This window comes from Sylvia atricapilla, chromosome 10, assembly GCF_009819655.1.
Source record: "Sylvia atricapilla isolate bSylAtr1 chromosome 10, bSylAtr1.pri, whole genome shotgun sequence".
Lineage (NCBI taxonomy): Eukaryota > Metazoa > Chordata > Aves > Passeriformes > Sylviidae > Sylvia > Sylvia atricapilla.
The window spans coordinates 9,313,913-9,340,311 of record NC_089149.1 but is presented as its reverse complement, the minus strand read 5'-3'; the positions used below and the strand labels follow the sequence as shown (position 1 = coordinate 9,340,311).

General features: G+C 44.8%; 2 protein-coding genes across 3 annotated transcripts in view; one reads left to right on the top strand and one right to left on the bottom strand.

The window, feature by feature from the left end:
• Positions 1-11,865, bottom strand: part of PDE6D (phosphodiesterase 6D) — a 33,659-nt gene extending 21,794 nt beyond the window's left edge. The window contains exon 1 of the mRNA XM_066325909.1: positions 11,701-11,865. Within this exon, the coding sequence (XP_066182006.1) occupies positions 11,701-11,750 (50 nt within the window). The 5' untranslated portion in view covers positions 11,751-11,865. The remainder of the gene's footprint in view (positions 1-11,700) is intronic.
• Positions 11,866-16,494: 4,629 nt separating this feature from the next.
• Positions 16,495-26,326, top strand: COPS7B (COP9 signalosome subunit 7B). Of its 2 annotated transcripts, XM_066325899.1 has the most exons (7): positions 16,495-16,580; positions 18,474-18,649; positions 19,829-19,904; positions 21,425-21,513; positions 22,099-22,301; positions 23,568-23,673; positions 24,961-26,326. In XM_066325899.1, exons 2-7 carry the CDS (start codon positions 18,488-18,490, stop codon positions 25,117-25,119), a joined length of 795 nt encoding a protein of 264 aa, XP_066181996.1. In that variant the 5' UTR covers positions 16,495-16,580; positions 18,474-18,487; the 3' UTR covers positions 25,120-26,326. The 2 variants fall into 2 exon arrangements, with proteins under 2 accessions (XP_066181996.1, XP_066181997.1); XM_066325900.1 differs by lacking the exons at positions 16,495-16,580; positions 18,474-18,649; positions 19,829-19,904 and adding an exon at positions 20,746-20,849.
• The last annotated feature ends 73 nt before the right edge of the window (positions 26,327-26,399 follow it).

Here is a 26,399-nt window from a genome sequence, read left to right as displayed (position 1 = left end):
CAAAGGACTTGAGGGACTCAGGGATTTTTATTCGCCTATGGAAACTTCAGGCTGTGTGTTAGCACTCCAAATCCTCCCCATCAGATCAATAAAGCCTGCAGTCATTACGTCTGATAGCTCCTGCCTTCCAGGAAATGAGCTTGTGAGTTTTATTCTAATTGTTAAAAGGCAGGTGTTCACACCACCAAAATCAACTGTAAAGGGAGCACTTAAGAGATTCTTGTTGGCAGTCTCAAGAGAAAGCAGGAATAAAAGGTCAAGCACTGGATTTCTCTTGCATTCACACACTGATTCTGTCTGAACTCCCCTTACTGAACACCTTTTCAACACAACGTTAATTTTTAAACAGTACCTTTCTCTGCCAATTGAATTAACTGGAAATTTGTCACTACACTCAAGTCAATGCAGATGAATGCACAAAGTGAATTTAGAGCTGAGCTGATTATCCCTTATTTAACCTTTGCCTGAATGTTTTTATTCTTTACCAGGAGAGTCAAATTCCAAAGCTTTGAAGTGACTTGGAAGTGGACACATTCACTAAAAATGTGATAATTGATAAGGGTATGCACAGTGGGGAAATCAAGCAGAAATGGTTTAACTGGGATAAATTTTAAGCATATGGACAATGTAGTTTTACCTAGACTAGAGCATTTTTCAACAACACAGCAACCTCTTCTTTGACACTGGCAAGAAAAGTACAGACAGTGCTTTATCCAGTGCAGTACATTTACACTATGGAACTACATCCTTTCAAGAACTCCTGGCACCAACAAATTCCATATTGCCCAAGCCAGCTGGCATAACGATGGTGTGTATTCCCTCAAGGTGAGATTACAGCAATGTGTGCTATGCAGAAAAATAGGCCAGACAATTGAACTTCCATTTCCAGGTGGGCTCATTTGCCCTTTCTCACACATAATGCTGGAAAAAGACAAAAATGAATGATATCCTGAAAATATCCTCTTTACACAGCTTTGTAAGCAAATGCCAGTTACAGCCTTCAGGGGACAAGTGCTACCGCTGCAGTACATCTGGTAATTAGTCTACAAGGGCTTCTGTTTATGACAAGAGTGAAAACTAACTATTGCAGCAGAAGTAATACTGGCTGAACACAGATCTGCTGTTTTGTTCAGTCTCCCAGCTGTGCCCAGTGGATCTGTGCTGGCAGGAATGTGGCACGAGCTGGTAGAACAGAAGTCACTCAGTTCTCCTAAAGGTGGTTTACTGGGGTTTACTCAAAGCACTTGCTGGTTTTTTTGAACCTCTGCAACCTTTAACTGCCCCACAGTATCTCACAATGAGCCCATCCCTCACTGTTTTAATCCAGAGTTGTTCTGTAACCAGGAATGCATCTAGAGATCATTACAAGCTCTCTGGGAAAACAACACAATATCCTTGAAATTAATTACAGAATGGCAAGGGGATTTAATCTTATTGAGATTTTATATAAAACAGCATTTAGCCTTGGCACTCACGTTCTACAACTAATAAACAAAATAAAAATTCAAATCAGCCAAAGAAACAGCTACGACAAGCACTTCCATAAAGTCCACAATGACAAATGCCAATCTTCTATTTGCTGACACAGCATAGCAGAGGAACAAGCCACACTTTTCCTGGCATTAGCTTAAATGGTTACTTGGATATATAGTCCCTGTGGATAGTATTGACCTGAGTGTCACTGGAGCTACAAATACTTCAGTTTTACTTGTTGTTTTTTTAACTTGGACTATATCTGCATGAGAAGTGGGCATGCTTTAGTCTTGCAAACTGTACAACCCTCAGAGCCAGAAGCGTTGACTAAACAAGAAGAGCATCCTCACTGCCAGTTACCCTGTTTTTCCAGGCACAAAAGGGCAGAAAATGATGATGACCACCCTCAATGCCAAGCTGAGGGAGTCAGTAAGGATGTGAATACTTGGGTGGAAGTCAGTGGCCCTCTAGACTCAGAGGACAAGACCAAAGTGAGAATCAGATATAATAATTTGATGGGTAAGAGAAGTCATGGATCTGATACACTAAAGTGGTTTTATCTCTGGAGTACTATGCAGGGAGGATGACATGCTGCAATATAGATCAAACATTTTTTGGTTTTCCACTTAAAACTGACAGGTCTACAATTATTCAAGGAAAATAAGTTCATTATCTTGTCTCTTCTGAGGAATGGAGGAAAACTTAGAGTGTATGGACCAAGTGAAGAACGAAAGCAAAATGAAAATACGGCCAGGAGGGAATGATTGGCAGCTGCAGGAGGAAACCAATCTTGTAAATGGACTAAAGGCTGCTCAAAGCAGATGCAGAGAGGAGGAATAAAGGGGGATTTATGCAGATTGAAGCAGAACTCTCAAAAAACAAGGACTCCATATCAGAAATACTGTGCTTTTTTTGGAATCTCCAGATTATGTGAAGTGCTTCAATTGGCAGTGTGGACTAGTGATTTGACAATTTAACCATCCCAACATTTTACACAGTGTTCAACAGTATGGCAGTCTGAAAAGAGAGAGAGTTGTTTGGAAAAGCACTACAGCAAAACAGGGAAAGTGCAAGGAAACAATTCAGTTCCAAACCAGTTGAGAAGAGGTAAAATACCTCCTCTCTAAAATGATTCTGTTCTGAATGCTGTACTTTGATCAACCTCTACAGCTCCAGTAACATGACCTACTCTAATGTGAACCTCTGAGCATGTCACTAGGATCACCATGATCTGGAAGACAGAGGACCTGTGCCACAACCAGCATCTCTCTGCTTTAGCATGCATTGGAATTCAGAAAAAAAACCATTATTGTGGGGACAGAGTAATGAAACCTGCACTGAAATGACAAAAAAAAGCAATGACCTCTATTACTCTACTCTGCTTCCAAGCAGCTCCTATAGTTTTCACAATAAAATCCACAGTATGTTTATACTAAGGTTTAAATTTTATTACTTTAACATGCTTGTAGCTGTATGTTAAACTTTCAGAACACATTCAATCAGATTTTTGCAGTTTCAGTAAAAAACCATTAATATATTTTTTCAGCTTGAGCAATGGAATATCTCATTTCTGCTGTGAAAGAGGACAGAATGCATAAATATAATTAGCTGTAATTCACGAGTTGATTCTTTCAATATAGGTATTAATAAAAAGAAAATAAAAATTTACTTATTAGAAAGCTAGACTTACAGAAGATGCAGATATGTTTATAAAATATTATTTTGGTGTTTTAAAGTGTGGACTTCATAAGCATTCATGTTAAGGTGAATGCTAATGTGGAGAAGTTAGACACAAAAAGCTGAAAAGCTGCCATTATCTGCACTCTTTATAGGCATGCCTACATTAAAATACAGTCCTTTTTTATTTTAATTTGCACCTTTCCAAACATTCTACTGCCTCATTCACTGCCTTTACTATTTCAGAACTGGCAACACTAGGAATGATGTAGACAATGTTACTAAGCAGGAAAACAAGGTACTGTTTTATCAGTGCAAACAAATGCCAGAGACCATCATGAACTGTGAAGCATTTTCAGCTGGCCACTGGCAGGGCTGCAGTTATATGAGAAAGAGAACCTTCAAAAGGGCAGTATGGCTGGGGGATCAGCAGTAGAGGTTTGTGCTACAGCTGCTTGGTTAATGCTTTGCCTCTAATTTCTGTAGATGGGCAGAAGGTGATCATGGAGGGATAGCCAGTAGTGGGAGGAAAGGAACTTATTCTAGTGGTAGAATGGAAGATGCTTGGAAAACCAGGTAACCTTTGTTTCTTCCTTCCTATGAAACTAACCCTTAAGGACAGTGTGGTAGTGGTATAATGCAGTTCCCTTTGAAGGAATTACAGGGGGAAGCACATAAAATAATTCCTTTCTGGAGCTGTTTAAATACTGTGTTTTTATGGCAACAATACAACTGTAATGACGCCTTGTGGATTAATGAGGGTTCCACAAATGAACAGTCCAAACTGGATTGAGAAATTTACTGGCTTCTCTGTCTCTTTCTGGAAAGAGTATTTAAAAACAACATGCATTTGCTCTCCAAGGCTGCATGGGCTTTGTAGCCAATGATTTCCTCTGTCTGGTTCATTGAGAGCTGCAGAGGATAGAGCCTCTAATGGCACTTGCTGCATGGTTCCAGACCCTGTTTGTGACTCGGCCTGGTAAAAGGCAGTAACTCTTCACACAGCACAGTAATGCTAAAGATTTCTTGCACAGGTCAAGGGCAAGAGAAAATTACTACCTTACTGAGGTCATCTCAAATGCATTTCTCTTAAAAGAAATTATGTGACCACAGACATACCAATTTGAAGCCAAAATGCTCAACTATTATTATAATGATAAGCTAGGTTTTTAGAATTGGTGCTGGATAAGTAAACACAGTATGTGAGAAGCCTCCTCAGGTAAGGTGGTGCTGAGTGTTGGAGAACACAGCACAAGGCTGCACTGAGCTCATCTGATCTGACGCTGTGGGCAGAACATCCAACAGCAGCAGTGGCTGGGGAGGACTCTGCTTACAGCCCTCCCCAGCTGCTTCTTATTTGTCCCTCAAACTGAGCAGCTGAGCTGTGGGTAAAACTGCCAACCAGCACAAGTCCTGCTCCTCAGCCTGTTGCTGAAGTTAAGCCAGCATGCAGGAGGCTGTAGGGCTCATCTAAGCAGATTGGCTAGTGACTCTGAAAATGAGGCAACAAGCAGCTAGGGATGGTAACCCATGCTCTGTACAGCTGCTGTGACAGAAGCATGGAGCAGGAAGAATGCAAGAGCAGGTATTTTTGGATGCCCTCTTTGCTCAGAAGCAGGATGCCACTTCCTGGACTGTGCTGTTTTTAAATTTCACTTTAAGGCTACTAAGGTTCAAGCAAAATAACAAACAGAAGGACTTTCCCCCTCTTTATTTCAGCTTCTGGGAAAGGAAGTAACTTTACTGGAGAAACAGTGAAATCTTAAGTTGGACTGTAACTGACAGGCCAGTATTCTAATGCACTGAAATCTACTCTACAGAGTTAAACTGGAAATGAAATGTCTAAAGCACCTTCAGAAGATCCACCTGTGTTAAAGGCTGGTGGGTATTTCTTGGCGTCCAATTTCCAGACGGGGTGGTCTGTTTCACCACATGGCAGTACATTAATGGGGACAATGGCTGTTCCTCTACCTTTTCTCTCTGCAAACTCTTCCTTCAAAAGCAGTTGAGGGTGTTGCAGAACTCCCTTAAGCAGAGCTTGCAACAGTTCAAGCCAACACTTGAATCAAAACTGGGTCCCCCTTAGTGAGTGTTTCTCTAAGAATTTTCCCTACGCTAAATTTTTATTTAAAGCCATGCAAATAGGCAGCTCTTCCACTGCCTCCTAAAATACAATTTCCTTTGACCTTCCAAACCAAAGTGACTTGACATTAACTGTCTGCTTCCTCAGCAGGCTGCTCCTGATGAGAAGTTTCTGACACTTAAAACATCAGATGAACTCTTGATTTCCAAGCATGTGTAGCCTTTCTTTTCAAAAAGCTTAAATTAGGTCATGTGAAGAGGAGGAAAGAGGCACGCAGGCAATCTGCTTTCATTGGTGAGTAAAGTATATGATCTCCCTTGCTTTCTTGATAGATAAGAAAAGATGGATATAATTAGCTGTCCCAAGGACCAAATAAGCTTCTGACTTGCTACAGAGTAGATGAAGGTTAGGCACAGCGTAGCACACAAACCAACCCATATAAATAGTCCTGGGTAGAATTACAAATTACAATGCCCTGCACTCTCAATCTCTAATGGAAAACTATTGCTCCTAGTTAGTTACAATCCTTTCAGTACAGGGTAAATTTTATAACACTATTCTTTTGTGCACTGCTATCCCAAATGCCGACTGAAAATAAAAAAATTATTTTCCTTCCTCCTTTTACCTAAGCCTGCCATTCTTCCAGAAGAATGTTGTCTAGAATTCTAGTCATGAACATAATCAACTCAAAGGCTCACTCATGACTGAACTAATCTCATACTGTTTCCCTAAAGTCTCTCCTATATGTAACATTTCTGTCACAGTGAGAACTCTATTCAGGAGAAATATGACAATGGAATCTCAACTTCATAATCACAACTGGAAATCCTGGCTGTCAACTAGAATTTAGCAACGTGCAGTTGAGATCTGGTTCCTAAGAGAACCTTGGCTGCTGTCAGGTGTCTTCAGGACAGAGCCTCCCAATAGTCCTACTGTGTCTGCTTGGGTATAAGGCCAAATGGCTTTGGACACCTCACAGTAATGCCCAAGGAGTGTATGGGGATACTCCCTCAAACTGCTCAAGGAGTGATGCTACACAGATGACAAACCTGCTTCTGTGAGTGCTCCTTATATAGTCTCAGGACACAAAAGGCAGCACTTAAGAAAAGCTTTTAATATTCTGTGCCTGCTACTGCAGTTTATAGCACATACAGAATAAACATATGATGTGCTCCTTACGATGTGAGAGCAACAGATGTGCAAAAATGACTTTTCATGTGCTTAAATTACTAAATATTATAAACTGTGCAATACTAATATGCAGAAAAAAAGGACAAAATTCAATATTGCCATGTAGACCTTAAGAGATCATGATGTTTTCTGTTTGTCCCTGTACCTGGGAATGTAGCATTACTCCTACTTCTATACAAACATTGACTGCTAGATGCTAGATGCAAGCAAAGCACTGCTTTGTCTTCAATGGAGACTCCGAGCTCAAATTTGAAGTTGCCTTAATTTCCCAACTTAGAGAAATAGAGAGGCTTACCTTACATAAATGTAAGATACATAGTAGCTGCTATCTTACAAATTTCAAGTAAAATTTTGACCCTTCTTTCTGGGATCAGCCCAAATTCAGAGATAAACATGTAAGAACAATTCAAATCAGCTTCCATACTAAGGCCACTTTAGCTAACAGAAAACGTTTTTTGCTAGAGAAACAAGAGCCACATCAGATATCTATATTTAAAAAAGCCCTCCTCTGAACAGTATCTGTCTAATTTGAGGATTTTTGGATACCTCCCCTGCTTCTCCATATCTGTGTAAGCTTGGCTTTTATCCTATATGTTGGCTGTGAAGATGCAGGGGGTGGTGGGGGGAAGAAGCTCTCTCTACCAGTTCTCACTTGATGGATTAAATTACTATCTTCTGCTCTATGGAAATTCAAATACTGTAACAACAGCTGAAGCATATGGCACCAATGACTTATAAGGATGCAACGAGTAACTGATATCTTAATATGATACAAAGGGAACAAGGGGAAATAATTTTGCTAATCACAACTCCATTATTTTAAGTACTTCATTAGGTTGGCATTAAGCAAGCAATTAAAAATACTGAAACTGTAATTCCAGTAAAATGCTGGATGGGCTGGCTTTAGAGAGATCAAAGGATAAATCTTAGATATAAATTTGTAACTACAAAGTGCTGAAGCAATATTGCAGATTAAAAAGAGAAACCCGAACTCCAACGTCAACTTCCACTTTTAAGTTGATGTCAGACGTGGCACCTGGCAACTCATTTGTATCCTGTGATGGCCCTTCCACTCTCATGGGCACAACCCCCACTTCCAACACTACAAAGGGATTGCATGAAATGTGACAAGCAGACAACTGACTGCAGCTCAGATACCAAATTAATGCAAATCACAGGTTAAGCATAGTTAAATATTTACACTTTTTTCAATGAAAGTTAACAAGTGGGAGAACATGAAATTTTTGGTGTTCCCTCAGGAATCAGGCAGGTAAAACCAAACCTGGTAAAATTGCTTTTGCTTTATTTGCAGGTGTGCCTCATGACTCAATAACAAGAAACATGATGAAACTGTGTTTAGCATGCCAGAGCTAGAGATCATTGCATAGTGCAGAATTTCTGTCAATACTGGAAATAATTCTGAAATGGTAAAGTTACCTTGGCTGCCATGACATTCAACTACCAACTACAACCTGCCCAAAATTTCTGTGTGAAACTCTGGTCTCTGAAACAAAGATCTCTCAATGCTGCCAGGGTGGGAACTTGTTCCAGTCAGATTAACTGGGAATGTGAACAACTCTTGCTTGTAAAGTATTCTAAGTTTTGTATAAAGTAAAAGGGTTCAAAAAAAACCCAGAAATATGGATGACGGAGAACAACCCCATGTTTTCTAGGGTGCTTTAAAATTGCATTAGAGCAAGCTACATGCAAGTTTTGCTTTGGGTCTCTACAGAGCATATGTCCCAACTTCTGGGAAGTCCTGTTCCTTCTTTTGGCTGGCCAGTGTCTCCTTTTAACCCACAAATTTGATGGTGTGTCTTTCTATTCCACTGCGAGGAGTCTAACAGAGTGAGATCTGAGGAAGTGCACAGAGGAAACCTCAAAACCAAGGGGAATCTTTAAGCCAGTTAAAGCTGCTACCTCGTTAAGTTTTGTAGACACTGCAGCAGGTAAGCATTTCAAATGAATAAGCTGCCAAACACCTACCAGCCTAACAATGAAGTTGGAAACTTATTTCAATGTTGCTTCCAATTAGATTTCTCAACTTTGCTGCATCAAACTAGTCCAAAACTTCAGTGACTGTTCTAGGAATTGATGTACAAGACTGTAATTGACTTCAGTTCTGTGTGTACAGCAGACCAGGCTGAAGCTGGGAGTGGAAGTTTCCCTGTCTGCAGGGTAATTTAAAGTTCACAGATACTCCAAGTGATTCTGGTATAACTATATTTTCACTTCAGCTCTACCCATCTTTCAAAGAAGATAATGCTCTGCTATAAAAGAGAGGCAGAAAAACAATGGTGAGAATAAAGCTGGAAAAAGCTCTGGGAGCTAGGAAGTGCCTTCAGAAGAGTTTGTTGATAAAAACACTTACAAGCTCTGTTAGCAAATATTGTCCCTAAACAAGTGACAAGCTCTAAGTCTTTGTTGTCTGCTTTCAAAATTTTTCTGCACCATATTTACTGGACTGTTAATGTTCAATTTTAACTGGTACCATAAAACTTCTTAGAACAAGTGTAATAAAGCATAATATTTTCATTTTTCCTGCAAGCATCAAATATATTTCCCTTGGTTTTAATATTTTTTTAAAATAGCAAAATCCATGAGAAGAGGGAATAAACGTTCCTGGCTTGAATTCTGAGACATTAGTCACAACATGTTTCTGCACTAGTGTCATAGAGGAAGGAAAACCTATCTTTGCATTGAAATTAGAGGGTGGATTTAGGCTATAATTTAATTTCCACATGCCCCAATCATCCAGCGTGCCCCAATGAGTAGGAAAGCTTGTAATTAACCCCTTCTCAGGAACCACAAGTAAACAGAATTGTTTGAGGAAACTCTGATTACTCAATGTGAACTGCACTTCCAGCTAGAGTGTCTGCTGTCATGTTAAAATTAGGGATTATTTTGGAAGCCTGCTTCCTCAGTGATGCTTCTGGCCCTAGCAACTGTTCTTTCCTCCCAAGGAGTCCCTTGCACACAACCCCTGGGTGCAATGACATCCTCCTCTCTCGTGCTAAAACCAAGTTCAGTTTGAAAGTGCCAAGTTTGCATGATGTGCTTAAAGTGGTGGTGTTGAACTCCCACCCTGGTGGGAGCAGAGGAGGAAGTTTTCAGGCACTCAAAGTATAAACTGAACATTTTTACAGAACAAGTTTCTCTCTTTCTTTCTATTAATTAAACGAGAACATGCAGCAATAGGGTGGGTGGAAGATAAAGCACCTCTAAACTGCAGTTGTCTCTGGGACAGACGCCTGCCCTTGGACAAGGGAAGGGATGAGCTGATGCCTCTCCTGCAGGCAGCGTGGTCACAGCTGGGCATGAGCTGTTTCCTGTGGGGATGGCGTGGTGTCTCAGGACTTCCTCACAAATGAGGAATGTCTGCTCAGCCTCTCTTCTGGTTTACCAAAGGCAACATAGATGTTTTTCAACTATTTCAACTTGCTAAAAGTTCCAGTCATGAAGTGCTTCTCCAGACTTTCCTGTTTGTCAGACTTTGTACTGCACCTATGGCAACTATCAATGTACTCTACCACGTTTTTGGAGAAATGTGGTCCAGATTTTGACTTAAACTGCCCTGTCAGAGGTAATGGGGGTTTTTTTGGTTTTGTTTTTGGGTTTTTTTTCAAGGACAAACAAATGAAGACTAGACTTGAGACATGTCAACACAGACTGCAAAGTGCTTCTAATAAAGCTCCTTGTCCACGCTATGGCTGCTTGAGATCACAGTTTGTTGTCTGACATCCTTCCTCTCATATAGCAAAAAGCATTTTCTCTTTAAGACAGCAAACAACAAAAAGCACTATTTCATTCAAAGTTGGACAAAGGCCTTTATGGAAATTCTGCCATCCAATAAAGACTATGTACAAACATAGGCAAAAAGCACCTAAAAGTTTGCTCCCTAGGCTTAACTTTCAAGGCACTCCTAAACTTCTACCAACAGCTTAGTCTGGTCTTGTCAGAAGCTTATTCTTCTTTTAATTGCCAGCACAAAAGGTTTTTAATTTAGGTTTTGACAGCTAAAATACTACATCTTCATAAATACAAAGAACTGTCAATAGTGCCAGTGCAGAAGCAAAGGAACCAGATGCAGTACTAGCAGCTGGGGGAGACTGCAATGATTCTATAAAAAGTTAAGAAAAGCATCTGCTTATAGTTTGATAAAAGCTATCTGTCTAAATCCAACCTAGAAAATCAGATCCTGCTACAGCTGGCACAGAGATTATGAACATTTCACAGAACAAAAAACCCGTACCAACCTGTTCAGAAATAATAGGTTTTGATCAAGAGGATATTTACTTCACTTTTGTCCTTTTTATTGTAAAAAAATAAATATAAACCAACTCACAACATTATTCTGATGTCTGAAAGGTCAAGATAGCACACTTGCACTTGCCTTCTAAACTTAGAAGAATTTACTTCAGTAAAATATACCACATGTAAAATAAAGCTACTCTATTTCTCACACCCTTAGTTTGAATATGGGCCTTTTGGTTGAGCCTTTCTCTGCTGAAATCCTGGGTGGGAAGGTGCACAAAGGCTCTCATCTCCCTTCCGAGCTCAGATCTATCTCATTTCATCAGCTTTAAATTCGCATCCAGGTACCACAGCCATAAAATCAGAATGCTTCTTGAAAGCCACAACATGAAAAGTTTTTGAACGAGCTGCACAGAAAGGCATTTACACGCAGAATAGGTCAGCAATAAAAGACACTGCACGACCGACACATGTGCCAGTACCTCACGATATGATAAAGAACAAGGTGTTTAGTTGCTCCTGGACCTGACGACCAGGTATTTCCTTTCCAAGCAGAGGTGCTTAAGCGCAGGCCGGAGGGAAAGGGATCAGATCCTCCTGGCGCAGAGCTACTTCACCTGCCCTCTGTAAGCTGTCCTCGCCGCGGGCGGGGGGCTCCTGCTGCCCGGCGCCGCCGCCCCCGGCCCAGCCCCTCTCAGCGCCGGGCAGGGGCCGGAGGGGCGGTGGCCGCCGCCTCCCTGCCCGGGACTTTGGCCGGGGATCCCCCCACCCACGGAACCCCGCAGGGCAGGGACGGGACCCCGGCTCCGGCGTCACGGGGCCTCCTTCCCGGTCCCCCCGCCCCAGCCGGCTCAGGGCCGGTGCCAGCCCTGAGGGATCCTCCCGCCACCGCCGGGGCTCGGACGCCATTGATAACCGCGTTGCCATGGCAACCCCCCCCTCCCGCCCCAGGGCCCTCGCCACAGCGGGGCGACGATCCCCGCGCCCCCCGCGCCGCCTCACGGCCCCCGCACGGAGGATACAACTTGAAGCCGCGGAGGATCTCCTTGGCCCGCTCGTCCGTGGCCGACATGGTCCTGCCGCGCCGCGGGCGGGCGGACGGGGCTGGGCCGGGCCTGGCGGGAGCGCGGCGGTGACAGCGGAGCCTCAGGACCCCCCGCCCCTCCCTCCCGCGCACCCGCCACTGCCCGGCGCAACCAACCCCAGCGGCCGCCCGCCGCAGCGCCGACCAATCAGCCGCTGCTGTCTCCTCTTCGCCCCGCCTTCTGGCATAGGAATGACAGCGGTAGTGACCAATCAGCAGCGCTCTCCCTCATTCAAGGGTGGGTGCGCAGCGGTCGCAGAGACTGTTCGGTTGGGCCTGACGTGGCCCCGGTGGAGGCGCCGCAGGATGACCGGGCAGGGGGAGCGGGCGGGCCCCGGGCCCGGGAGGCCTCGGGGGCAGCAGTTCAGGGGCCGAGGAACCGCCCCGGGCCTGGTCAGCGCCTGCCGGGTGGCGGCCGAGCAGCCCCGAGCAGCTGGAGCTCCACTAGCGCTACTCTCCCCAGCGTGCGGGGGTCCCAAGGTTTCGTCTTAGGGGCTGCTCGGCGGAGCTCCAGCCTTAGACTCGGGTGGCGCTGGGGACCCGGGTGCTGAGACCCAGAGCAGCTTCTGCTGGAGACCTTCAAGACTCACCTGGACGAGTTCTGTGTCACCTGCTTCAGGTGACCCTGTCTTGGCAGGGGCTTGGACTGGATGGTCGCCAGAGATCCCTCCCAAACCAACAGTTCTGTGATTCTGCGTGTACCGGGGCCGCAGCGAACAGGACCAGCATTGTGGGGAAGGTTTAAAATAAATGGTGTGTTACCCCCTAGAACAAAGGCAGCCTTCTTTGTGCTGCAGAAATTTGAATCACAGAGCAGTTTGAGTTGAAAGGGACTTAAAGACCATCCAGACTGGTCTTGGATGCATCCAGGGATGGAGCATCCACAGCTTTGATGGGCAACCTGTGTTAGTGCCTCAGCAGCTTCACAGTAAATAATTTCATTCTTATATCTAATCTAAATCTGCCTGCCTTCTGTCATTTTGAAGCCATTCCCCTTGTTCTACCATTAGAGGTCTTATCTCCTTGTAAAAAGTCCCTCTCTAGCTTTCTTGTAGGACTCCTTCAGGTACAGAAAGGCCTGAATAAGGTCACCCTGGAGCCTTCTATTCTTCAGGCTGGACGATGCAAATTCTTTCAGCCTTTCCTCATAGGAGAGGTGCTCTAGCCCTCTAATCATCTTAATGGCCTTTGTGTTTGTGTAGCAGAGTCAGTTGTGGGGGAAAAGTCTGAGGTTTGTTAGCTCATCCCAGGCTGCTCTTTAACATGAGCAAATTAACCTCTCTGTTAACAACTTGAGTGCAACTGATAAAAGCATTAAGTCATGGTAAAAATAAAGCTGGCAGTTGTAACCGAGTCCTCAAAAGAGGACCAGTGAGCAGTCAGGGTGCCATCAATCCACTAACTCATGGCTGCACTTGCTTCCAAATCAGCCACTGTACAAAAGTGGAGAATGTGAGCATTAATAAAGGCTGCATTTAATGCAGAAGAACAAGGCCACTGCCAGTATGACCAATAAGAGATCTTAATAATAAAAATAGACAGTATTTATTTCCCTGATGTGTAATCCATGCCTAATTTCCCACCATCAGTTTAAGTGTATGAAGGGGTCCTTTTGAGTCTGGGCAGAGTGCCAGAGGTGAGCTGTACAAATATATATCTGTATTTTATTAAGAATTCGTCCTGGATTTTAGCTAGGCTGTGGAATTGCATGCTGTCTAAGGAGGAGGGACTAAAGATCACCAAGGAGAAAAGACTGATGAGGGGAAAAGGCAAGCAAGACAAAAGCAGACCTGAAAAAGGCAGAAACAAACGGTTCTGTGTAGGGATGAGCCCACCATGTGGAAGTAGGACATGCTGGTTTACAGAAGTCATGAGGAACTCAATCCTGTCTCTATTCAGGCTCCTCAGAGATGAAGGAGCCAGAGACCAAATATATCTCATGAAAAGGAACTCTTGCAGTTTTGAAGGGGTTCTCTAGCACAGGGGTAGGCATGTTTGTGGAGTTTTGAGTTGGAGCCTTTGCATTTCCTGGCTGAGTCTCAGAATTCCCAAATTCGCCTTGCTGTGCAGGGAGGCACAGGCCTTTCATTCATGAACTTCTGAAAATCACAGAAGAGCTCATAGCTGAAGTGTGAAGTTTGTGTGAGTAGTGCAGGGCCAAGCAGCACTGGAACATGTGACAGCACAACTCAGAGTGACAAAAGCCCTGGGATCTCTCAAAGTCCTTGGCTGCATTAACACAAACAGCACTCTTGAGCACATCATCTTAAAAATCTGCTTGCAAAAAAGTTGCTGCAAATCTGTCTATCCCTTGGTGCCACTTGGAGCTGATAACTTTTCCTTGACATCTCTGGCAGGTGTGGCAGCTTCTGAGCTACCACTGCAAATGAGAAGATGCCTCCAGCTTGCTTTCTTCTTCTCCAGCAGCTGTTCTCTCAAGGTTCAGGTAAAGGAGCTGCTGTTTCTTCAGAGCACCATAATGGGGAGATAGTTTAGTAAACGGAGGATTCATCCCACCCCACACTTGATGGAAGAGGTTGTACGGCTTCACATCTACAACCACACAGACATCACTCCTTGCCTGGCTGAGAGTTTCAGCAGCAGGTCCAGCAAGCAGCTGAGTCTCATCAGCTGAGAGTCCAGCAAGCAGCTTAGTCCCTGGATCCTGGGAAATACAGAGGGTTTGGAAACTTTTCAGTAGGGCCTGGGAGCTCCCTGCCACCATGCTCTGGAGGGGTGTGCTGGCAGCTGCAGGGAATGAGATGAAGGGTCATGGAAGCATGCACAGGTGAGGCATGAAAGATAAGGAAAAATACAAGAAACACAAAAGTCTTTTCATCTGTTGGCCCTCTCCTTTGTGAGGTCAGGTGTCCTCAAAGTCTGGGGATCCAGGACCTCACTGCTTGGGGACATTACTGTGACAGTGCAGGGAAATAAGGGAAAATAAGGTGAATTTTGTGTTGCCTAAAAGAGACCCGGACTGCAGAATCACAAGGGGAAGAGGTGGGGTGAGTCAAGAGATAATGCCAACATTAAAAGATAAAATGGATTAACATCTCCTGGCACACACAGAGCTGCGTGGGTGGAGCAAGAGGTTGCAATAGCTCTTTAAAAGGCAACGAGACAGCTGGACATTCACATATTTTTCCTCTTAAAATAAAAATCCATCCCAAAAGCTGAGCTTAGCTGACATTGTCCTCCAAAGTCCAGGTCAGCCAGGCAGGCTGGCTGTCAACAGCTGGGAGGTATCAGGACAGGGACTCCTGGCTGACTTACATGGGGCTAACAGATGATTTTTACCCATAGGCTCTAGCAAAAGGTTGCAAAACCAATCCATGGAAAATAGCTCACAATCATATATTTCCATTTCTACTTCAGCCTGGAATTTGAGCTTTAGCAAATGGGGAAAAAGGAGCTGTGCACTGCTTGTCCAAGGCAACTGTTCAGTGTGCCTGCAGGACAACAGGAGCCGTGGGGAAGGGCCTGGGTAGGATGTGATTAAAGAGGTAATTCTCCCTCCCTATGCAGATGAGAGCTAAGTGTGGCTTAAGTAAATTACTGACTGGCTTGTTATAGCCCTGGCTGTGTTCCCTTGTTGCGCAGGGCCTGATTTTTTTACATCCAATTTGCTTTGAAGCCCAGAGTGTCACAACAGCATTCCAACACCTGCATCTCTGGACTTGTCTGACACCCCTTCTCTAATGGATGATGGGGCCCTAGGGACCTGCTGTAGATGGCTCTGAGACACGGGCTAAGCCCCATCAGTTTCCCTAATAGTTTCTGATGTTCATTACTTGAAAGCTTCCCCCTCCTGATCATGCTGGTCCATGATTTGATCTTCAGGGACTTGCTGACTGAAAATCAGAAGCACTTTGCTCTCAGCTGAAGGATTTCTAACAGAGGCACGTTTTATTCGCAACATGGCATGGATGAGCCTACAAACTTTGGGGAGGTTAACAAGCCCCAAGTCCTTCTCCTTTCTGATACCCCTTCAAGCATCTTTTGGCTCCTGATCTATGTCATGGGAAGGATTTTACCCCTTCCAGTTCCCTCCCTCTTCCCCCATGTCACAGCCAGAGCTCTGCCCTTCCGTTTATCATTTGTATGGACCATTTTTCTATGGAGTTGAAAGTCAGTTCTATCTTCACTCCATCTCTTGGTATTTCCCAGGACGATTGGCACAAGAAGCTCAGCTGGTAGAATCATGGGATATCCTTGGTGGGAAGAGCTCAGAAGGATCTGATCTAACTCCTGTCCTTGCACAGGACAGCCCCAGATTCCCACTCTGTGCCTGTGCCAGTGTTGTCCAAACACTCCTTGAGCTCTGCCAGGCTTGGGGCCGTGATCACTTCCCTGGGGAGTGTGTCCCAGTGTGCTGTGCAATCATTCCATCTAATAAGGGCCTCACTTCTAATAACCAAGTGGCCTTACAACAGCAGCCGTTTGCGTGGGTTATTTTGGGGTGCAAACCCCTGTGATGCTGCCACAGGACCTCGTATCCCCAAAAAGAGAGGCGGGAATTTTACATCCTTATGCTGGAGCAGCTGTTCCAGCATAAGCAAGTGAAGTCTGCTCCACGGGCCGCTGGATCTCGGCTCTGCGGGTGCGGCACACGCAGCCCGCCGTCCCGGTGTCGGTGTCCCAGGGATGCGGGTCCCGCTCCTGGCGGCCGCCCGGCACCGGGCGGAACGTTCGGCGCGGCCCGCGCGTTCCGAGGGGAAGGAGCCGCGCGCGGACACCGGCGCCGCCATCATGGCGGCCTGAGGCGCGGCGGGTTCGGCGCCGGGAGCGGCGGGACGGGAGGCCGGGAGCGGAGAGGTAATGCCGGGGCAGGGAGATGCCTCCGGGCAACAGGGGCGGCGGTGAGGGACCCCCAGTAAATTGCCCCCTGCGGCAGGGCTCGGTGGGGTTTGAGGGCTCTGCCAGGGGTCGGGGGGAACGGCAGGGCCGGGAAACCCCCGCCTTCCTGCTGCAGGGTCTGCGGGCCGCTTCCCGCCCTGAAACTCCCTGAGCTACCTTAGAAAGGCCTCACCGCGAGAGAGCCCGGCTTGTCCCTCTGCTTGGCTTGTTGTAGCCTTTGGACAAGCTGTGTTAGAGTGTCTGCTGTATTTCAGTCACTTCTCACCGGGGTAAGTCGGTTGTGGAAGCAGTGAGGTATTCCCGGTGATCCGAGTGTGCACACGGATTGCAATAGCACCGCAGTTGTCTGAACGTTTTCTTGGAAAGGGGCAGAGAATTGGCATTCTTTTCCCACCAGGGCACGGATACAACCAGCCAGTCTTTTGTAACCTCAGACACCAGCGTGTGGTTTGATTACCTGTGAGGGAGGACAATAGAACTGTGAAATCTGAATCTCGTTACCAGCACAGTCAACCCATTTTCTCTCCTGAGGAAATTGTCCTCTCTGTGTGTTCCTTCTCTGTGAGCAGAGAGAGCAGCCACTGGTGTGTTGGGCAGCCACACTTAATGTTCTGTAGTGCAGGGATTTCTCGGTCAGATCCGAGGTGCTGTTCATCCAGGCTGCACGTGTGCCTCTGATGGAAAGAACCCCAAAGAGAATTCGGGGGCTGAGGTATCTCTGTGAGGAGAGTGTGAAACGTTGCCCACTGCAGTCGAGACCATTTGTACGTGCAGGTGTAATAGAATAAAGTGTATTTTTAGAAGTTGACTAATACAGGAAGCTGTCTGCAATGCCTTCACAAGCCTTAATTTGGTTAGGCCTGGTGAAACCTCTGTATGACTGGGCTCCCGTCACAAGGGTGGATGTGGGCTCAGCCCATGTGGGTCACAGAACCAGACAGGTTCTCTGCTGTTGGGTTCTCACCAAGGTTATACCCTCTGCTTGATAATTATCCCATACAAACATAACACAAAACCTCCCTTATCTCTAAGTCCTTTGTTTGGTTTCTGAATAACATGCTTGGGAAGTTTTATCTTAGTTGTTTGTAAACAAACAGCTCATTTTGTGGAACTTGTTAATAAATAGTGGTTTATATTTCAAAAGTAGCATGTTGGTGTTGGGAGACAACATGCACACCAGAAATGTCAGGCAGCAGCTGAAGACAAAGACCTCTCTTTACAGGGACTTAAATAGAGCCTTTGTAGGAAGGGTATTTCTATCACTTATGCTTTCCAGTTAACCCAAAACATTTGAACTGTACAGTGCAGACCGGGGAGGTGCTTACAGACCACAGTTCTTTTTGCCTTGTGGGTTTAGAAAGCAATGGGAATTAGGGAGACACACTGTATCAATAGCCAGAGTCAGAGGAAAAGGTGGGATGTGTGGGCATCAGTCCTTCATAGGGAACTACGTTAGCTGCTGTTTTGGAGCTGTGTAAGGATGAAGGAGGAAGTCAATCAAGTGTATCAATAAGCATCTTTACAGCTGGCATTATTTGGCAGCATCACTAGAAGGAAAAGTCTGAAAACAGCATGAAATCTGAACTTCTGTCCAGTAAGAAGGGATCTGCAAGAGCAGATCCTTTTAGGGATCTGACAGACAGAGTTTTACTTAGAAATTGTAGGAGTCATTCTTGCCCCCCAGCTAAATCAGCAGTTGAACCTGCTGGGTTTCTGGCCTGCCCCCTGAATGCTGAAGAAAAGCCTGGCTCTGCTGACACTGAAATGTTGCTGTGCACCTTCTGGTCCCCTGCCAGGCAGAACTCAGCTGGGGAGAAAGGATGTGCTGATATTATGTTCTTTTACTGACAGATTGAAGACCTAGAATGGCAGGAGAACAGAAGCCATCCTGCAATCTTCTAGAGCAGTTCATTTTACTAGCCAAAGGAACAAGTGGCTCAGCTCTGACTGCTCTTATAAATCAAGTGCTGGAAGCTCCTGGGGTTTATGTCTTTGGAGAGCTGTTGGAGTTAACAAATGTGAAAGAGGTAAGAGTTGAGTTTTTATTCTAATGCCCTTTCTGCACTACCAGTATAAGGGGTCCTCAGAAGTTTCCACAAGCAGCCTGTGGGTAAATTTCTGTGCCAGAGAGCCTGGTGCAACTTACCTGGGTTGAGAGATGTTTCTGAATTAGAGACTGACCTTGCTTTTGCCCGTATATGTTAGGTGTTAAAGAATACCTATATAAAGCTTTGCTACCTTAAGGCAATTGCTAACACAGCAAAAAACTGGCAGCAGCACAGTAGCAGTTTTAAGAGGGCACTTCGCCAGCCAACAAGGGAAAAATCCTTTTCTACTTCTTCACTGTCCTGGAAAGCAGAACTTCAGTGCTCTCCAAAAGTCTTCATGAACAGATGTCTAGTGTATCAGGCCTGGGTGGTAACCAAATCCAAACCATTTCAAACCAAGGTGGAAAGTAAGTTCCAGAGCTTTTGCTGAGAATGCCTTGCCAGCTCCTGCCTCTACTACAATGAAGGAATCTAAGTTGAGTGTCTCTGCAGCTGGAGTAACACAGTGTACAGCAAATTTGGCTTTCCAGACAGGCTCTTAAATATGTATAAAAGCACCTTGATGGTTATTCAACATCAAATCACAAGCAGTGTTTTTTTCCTGGATTTGTGTGCAGCTAATGGTATTAAAAACCCAGTCAATAAAAATCACTGCTTGGTGCTGCTGTTATTCCAGTGAAGTGTTTGCAGGCAATAGAAGAGGTGTTACCTTCCAATGCCCTCCAGTTACAGCATCCCAGCTTGCTTTGCTTTGAAGCTGTGGTGGCTCTGCAGGTAAGCTGTCCTGGCTTTCACAGGATATCCTCACCAGCCATCACCATTGCCTGCTTGCCTATCACCTGATGAGAGGACCTGGCCCTGTAGGTTGTCAGCTGAAATTAAGATTTGCTTTTTTACTTCTACCTCCCAAGATGCCACACAGAGCAGTTGACAGTCCAAACTGGAATTAGGTACCAGAGCACAGAAATGGCTGTATCATCCTGATTCTGAAACTGCTGAAATTTCCTGCTCCTGAGGCCTTAGAAAGGGTCCAGCTTGGGATATAATTGCTTTTCTGGGTGCTGCTTGTCCTGTGCAGACTTAAACCGTTCTCTGGAGAAGGTGCCTATCAGGCTTGTGTTGTCCATGTTATGTGACATTTCTTTTCTCCCCATCCAGCTTGCTGAGGGGTCTAATGCTGCTTATTTCCAGCTGCTGAACCTGTTTGCGTACGGAACGTACCGGGACTATGTAGGTAAGAGACTGCTGCCCGTTTGCAGTGTGGGATGACCTTTAGGATTGTCAGAGGCAATTCTTTGCTTTTGTAGATGCCTGGTGTGGTGTGGCTGGGTGAAAGCATCCAGGAACAGAACTTGCTTAGGAGGAGAATTGTCTGTAGGGGGTCTGGGTCATGTGTGCTTTTTACTTCCTAAAAATGAAAGGAAGGGTTAGAGACTGTGCTGGTTTGGATGGGACTGCAGCACTGGGTTGAATTGGTCTGCAGCAGAATTCATTGACGTTCACAGGCCATTTACCTCTGTAGAGGGAAATTTCAGACATCTCTATGGAAATTTAGATGACACCAGTTATGGAAACTGCAGAAAACATAGACAAAATTGTTCTGCATTATGTATAAAAACCTATATAGTTTGTAAGATAACCTTTTATTCCATGACGGCATTGCTGAAACAAAATGAATAATTTCTTAGCTAGAGTACCAGTCAAAATAATGACTTTTATACAGCTTTGGAAAGACTATGTGTGAATCATCTTTGTATCAGTTGAAATGTGCTTTTATCTCTGGTGCTTATGCTTCCATTCTGCTACAATTTAATGCTTCATTTGTGGGTAGCAGCCTCATCCAGACCATTACAAAGTGTGACAAATAATTCTGTCACAGTGCTGGTTCTCAGGGTGGTGGATGAGCTATCTACTTCCTGTAAGGAGAAGTGACATCTGTAAGTGCAAGGACTGGAAATTCCAGTGTCTGTGGGGCAACATGAGCCTCATGAATTCTGTGACTGGTTAGAGGATGTGTTTGCTGTCCATGGCTCTTGTGTCACAGTGTGTGACAGTACAGTTCATTCTTCCTTTTCTAGTGAAGAAAGGGGGAAAAACAGTCAAAATGTAGAGCATTGGATGAGGTGGGATGGATGGGAGAACTTTAGTGGCCATGAAACACTAATTTCCATAAAAGTAGGTATTTTAAAGAGTTTCTTAGCTTTGGAGAGCTGCCAGTTTCCTTTCTCTTTTTAAATATTCATGAGGCACATGGATATAATACAGTGACAGTGTGGCCATCTAGATTAATAATTTCTCCTCTCTTCCTCAGCCTGGTACTTTATACTTTAAATTCTGCAGCTCTTCAGAGAAATAAAACCAGCTGTGTTTGCAACCAGATCAGCAAAGGGGGAAGATGTTTTCCTGTCGGCTTGTTAATGAAATAAAAATTACTTGGTAGAGACAAAGCCATTGACCAACTGTTTTGTCAGGGCACCAGTTGTGAATTACCTTCTAATTCCAGAACCAGAATTACTAAAGAAGCAGAGAAGAATGGAATTGCCAAGTTGTTCTTAACTTTTCCCCTTCTCTCCCTGGGTGTGCCAGTTTTTCTACAGCAGCAGCAGTGCACTCTGTTCAGCAGCCAGCACCCACATTAGCTGGAGGTGTCCAGTGCTTTAGGGTGTAGTGTAGCATAATTAGCCTGAAGTTCTGCAGCCTGGATGATGTAATTTTCAAGGTAAAGTCCTGAATCCTGTCTTTTTGACATTACAGCAAACAAAGATAATCTGCCTGAATTAACAGTGACTCAGAAGAACAAGCTGAAACACTTGACGATCGTAAGCCTGGCTTCCCGAATGAAGGTAAAGCACCTGGAGTGTGACAGCTGTTGTCTCTCAGTTTTGTTATAGAAAATGGCATCCATTCCAGAGCAGGGAAGTTGTGTCAGACTGCATGAGTACTCACAAAAAAATCCTGTACTGGGAAAGTACCTGTAGGGTACAGGGCTCTCTCCTGGTGCATTTAGGATATTAACTTGGTGGACTTCTGTGGGTGAGGTGCAGGGGTGTCTGAACGGATGTGCAGATTGGTCAGGAAGGTCTGGGAAACTTTGTATGGCTTTTTTCACTGCTGGAGATGGAGAATCATTCTTAAAAACATTGATTTTTTCATTCTAGAGAAAATTAAGCAACTCTCTTGATTTCTTCTACAATCCCATTTACCTTTTTTTCTTCTAGAATGTGCTATACCAAAGCTTCAGGAATTACCAAAGTTGTGTCAGAATATTTCATAGCCTGGCAAGCATTTTTTCTGCCATGATTGGTCACTCCTGCACCTGCAGGTCAAAATGTAGGATACAACAAACATTTGGGTCTTGACCTTCTGAGACTTAGTCATTCATTTTGGTTCTGGGACAGTTAGCTTACTCTTGATCTTGCTGTTTTCAGTGCATTCCCTATTCCGTGTTGCTGAAGGACCTGGATATGAGGAATCTGAGGGAGCTGGAAGATCTGATAATTGAAGCAGTTTACACAGACATTATCCAAGGGAAGCTGGATCAACGGAACCAGGTGTTAGAAGTGGATTTTTGTATTGGCAGAGACATTCAGAAGAAGGACATCAGTAACATTGTCAAAACACTCCAGGAATGGTGAGGCAGTCTCTCCACCCTCCTTGTTCCTTGTACATAGCTTGTCCTGTTTTTCCCCTCAGAGTTTCATGTGCTGGCTCAATTTTGCCATGTTCCATTAATCAGGAGGCTTATTCTATAAGTAAGCACTTGAAGGAGGAGTCTTGGGCAAGTTTTCTGAGATCCCATCTGGGATTCAATTTGTATTATGTATCTGTACAATATCTTATTGTATTAAGCCAAGCTGTACCACACTGTGAGCTTCTGCTCTCACTGCAGTTTTTACAGAACCCCAGTGAAGAGTCGAGGACTTTGCAGAAAGAGGTGCCAAACTGGACTCATGGTTCTGTGGTGGGAGCTGCTTCCCTTCAGACTGCAACACTTGATAATGTAGACAGAACTGTTACTTTTCAGCCTTTGTCACTGTGTTGAGAATTGTGGAGAATGACAGCTCTTTGGATAGGATGTCTCCTCAAGTTTGAAGTTTCAGGGAGCTTTGTCTTCTCTTTGTTCCTGCAAATGTAGCCTGTCTGCAACTATAATAGTGCTGTGGTATTATCTCTTTGTACCTTTGATAGGAAGCTGTTTCTCATCCATTTTGTAGGATTCCCTTCCCACCTAAAGAAATTCCCCTATAAACTGTGGAGCCCATGGCAGGTCCTGAGCTGACTGGGAATTGCTTCCTAGTTGCTGTGGTAATGAGTGCATGAAAACTAATTAAACTGCTGGGCAAATATGCTGTCCTGTGGTGGGGACAGGCTTTTTGCTTTTCTGCTCTGACTCTCTCAGTCCCATCACGGTGGGAGGGCTCTGGCAGCTTCCAGGACCTTGCAGGATTGTTTGGAAGGTAACAGTGAACCCACTGCCAATTCCCTTTTTCTCTTCTTCAGTTCTGAGTTCCGTGCTGAGTGCTCTTGTCATTTGAACACTTAACAGGCAGGAGGATTATCTCAATATTACTTTTCTCTTTAATTTTAAAATTTTACATTTGAATACTGTGTTGCATCCTGTTTAAGCTGTAATTCTGACTGAAAAGGAAGATGAAAGTGCATTGAACCTGCACTTACTCTCTGATGGCAAGAGTAACACAGCCTCTCTAGAGAATGCTGAGAAATGCATCAAGTACACAGCAAAGCTTTTTCTTGCCAGCTTTTTGCAACACTAAGCAGGAAGTATAAATGTAATAATCTCTTAAACTTTTAGATGAGTGTGACTTTTCAGATCGCCTGATTGAGCTGCTCCAGAGAGAACTTGTAAACACTGTTTGACATTGTTTGTATCTTGCAGGTGTGATGGCTGTGAAGCAGTTCTTTTAGGAATTGAGCAGCAAGTACTTAGGGCCAACCAGTACAAAGAGAATCACCACCGAACTCAGCAGCAGGTAGAGATGGAGGTGGGTACAGAGTCATCTCAGGCCTCTATGTTGTTGGATAAATGTTGGTTTGCTGAGGGAAATGATCGGGTAATGCCTGGTTGATGGTCACAGTCTCAGAAGAAGGCTAGCAATCATGCAAATCAGGCATGGTGTAAAAAGAAAACACATCTACTTCTGAGTGCTAGTGAGACCACAAATATCGAACATCCAGCAGAGTGGAACTTTCCTTGATAAAATTTTGTAGATTTATACTAGGTGGCTGTACTAATTTGTGGTTTCCTGAATTGATTAGTTAGGAAAACTGTTCTTTTACCACAAATCTTCAGCTCTGTTCCCTTCGTACAAGGCGGGCAGGAAGTCAAAAACACTTTTTGTTAAACCTGGAAGTGTAGTTAAAAGCCTCTGGAGTCGAAATGGCTTTTGCCGAGTGCCCGAGGCGGCTCCCCCGAGTCGGGCCGCGCCGGGCCCTGGCGCGCTCCCGCCGTTAGGTGGCAGCACGAGCCCGCGCTCCAGCCCGGCCCTGCTCCCGAGCCTCGGCTCCGGCCGCTGGGAAGGTGGGGATGAGCCTCCGAGACACTGCATCAGGGGTTAGCATCCCTGCAGGTGAATGTTTGCGTCTGCTTGGCGCCTTGATCGGCATCCATAGCACATTTGGTTTGCCAGATGCCTTTGGCTTGGAGTTGGTACACCTGACTCCTAAACCTTGGGGTTTTTCAAAGGTTTGCTCACTGTATTTGTGGTGAGCCCTACAGAGTTCCAGGGGTCAGAGGATTGTGCTTAGTGCTGTATCTTTCCCTTTCAGCCAGAGTAGCAGAAACATTACTGCTGCTTCCCACAAAACCAATTTCGGTTCCTGATTTTTAGCAAATACCTGTGTCTCAGGTAGTCAGCTAGGCCAAATGGCAGTTTTCCTTTTTGAGTTCTGTCCTGAGTAAATTTTTCTTTCGCTGTCTCCTTTCCCCTTCCTGCTTCTGGCCAACAGAATGGTAGGATGGCCCTTCTGCACCAAGGCAGTAGTAGTTCCCTCTAGCCAGACAGAAGGGTGGTACAGTATTGTACCATTGTTTATTAGGAAAAAAGTAATTCCTAGTTGTTCCAGACTGCAAATACTATCAGCTCTGTCTGTAAATGAGGATAAAACATTACCTTTATTTAACTCAAATGCAGAGTGTGGTACTGCTGGGAGACTCGCTTTTATAATCTCCACTCTTATACTCCAGGGGTTTTTCAGTATGTTTATGAACAGAGTGTCTGTGGTGAGGGGAGGAAGAAGCAGGTGCTGATTCACTCTCTCTTCTTGGCCAGGTCACAAACATAAAGAAAACATTAAAAGCTACAGCCTCGTCATCGGCACAGGAGATGGAACAGCAGCTGGTAGAGCGAGAGTGTCCTCCACACACAGAACAAAGGCAGCCCACAAAGAAGATGTCCAAAGTCAAAGGGCTGGTCTCCAGCCGTCACTAGAACACACCATCTAAATGTCAGTCGGTTAGGAATGACAACAGGAGGAGCAAAAAGGGCCTGTGTCTCCTTTTTCAGTGGGTTCTGGGCCAGTCCCTTCCCGGCTGGCAAGTAAAAACCCTGTTTGAACAGCTCCCAGTTAGCAGCACCTGGCTAAGTTACACTGTGCAGCTCCTATGGGTTTTCAGGGTGTCCCTGTTCTGGTCCTGTCAAGAGGGATTTTTAAAAAAAAGGGACTAACCAAAAAGGGGCAGGAAAAAACTAAAATATCTGTGGACCGTTTTGCTCCCTCCCAGCTAGTTTATTGCTGCTTAACCTTGAGGAAGCTGCTGTACTAAGTCAGATCATGGAGAACTTCTATAGCAAATATCTGAACCCCAGGGTTGAAGTGTGGCTACCAAAGCCAGGCTGGGAGTGAGGAAGCCATCAACACAGATCTTTTCATTCCCAGAGGGAGCACAGGAAAGTTTCTAGGCCAGGAACTGTTTTACATGGAAGTCTTCAGCCTTTCTGCTACCCCTGTCTATTTTAAACTGGGGTGAAATTCACACTACCTCGCTCTGTGAAGATGAGTTCCAGTGCTGGGCTGTTTACTTAACTGTCTGTTTACTGCCCTTACTAAGCCCTTTAATCTCTCACAGATTTAAAGCACTGTTCTGCATCTCTGAGGCATCAGTACAACAAGGAGGAGTCAGGCTGCTCTTTCACACAAACCTTGCAGGTGGTTAGGGGCATGCTAAAGACTATTCCTCCTGAATGTGATGTGACCTCCCAGAGCTGCTTGTGAGTTGTTTCCCCCATTGATACCTTCAAAGGGTAATGCATTCACTCTTCCTTGGATGCTGGCGACAGTGGGAGAGGAGCCTGTTTGGCATTGAGGCAGGCTGGTGGCCCAGGACCCACTGGCAGGGGTCGCAGCAGCATCCCCTTGCTGAAGCAATGGACTTGACTAGTTTTTCTGAATTTTCAACACTTTCAGGTTGTATTTTCCTCCCCCCCCCTTTTTTTTTTTTTTTTTACATTGTTGTGATTCTAAAGCATTTCAGCCTTTGTTTTGTGGGTCATTTTTTTATTTGTTACAAACTAACTTCAGGTGATTTGCACCTAGTTTGGCAAGGTGTGGGGTTTTTTTTAAGGGGAAAGCATTGGAACAGCAATTCATAAAAAAGCACATTTTAAAAAAAAAATTAAAAATGCTGATTTAATGTCAGAGTCTGGAGTCTTGACTTTGAGGCTGTTTTAGGCTTGTTGTGCAATGGTACTTGTTCACTTGGGCATCTATT

Excerpts from the sequence above, each read along its gene's own strand:
- COPS7B (XM_066325899.1), top strand. The coding sequence starts at position 18,488 with ATGGCAGGAGAACAGAAGCCATCCTGCAATCTTCTAGAGCAGTTCATT. Across the intron at positions 18,650-19,828 it reads AGTTAACAAATGTGAAAGAG|CTTGCTGAGGGGTCTAATGC; the intron begins GTAAGAGTTGAG and ends CTCCCCATCCAG. Across the intron at positions 19,905-21,424 it reads AACGTACCGGGACTATGTAG|CAAACAAAGATAATCTGCCT; the intron begins GTAAGAGACTGC and ends TTGACATTACAG.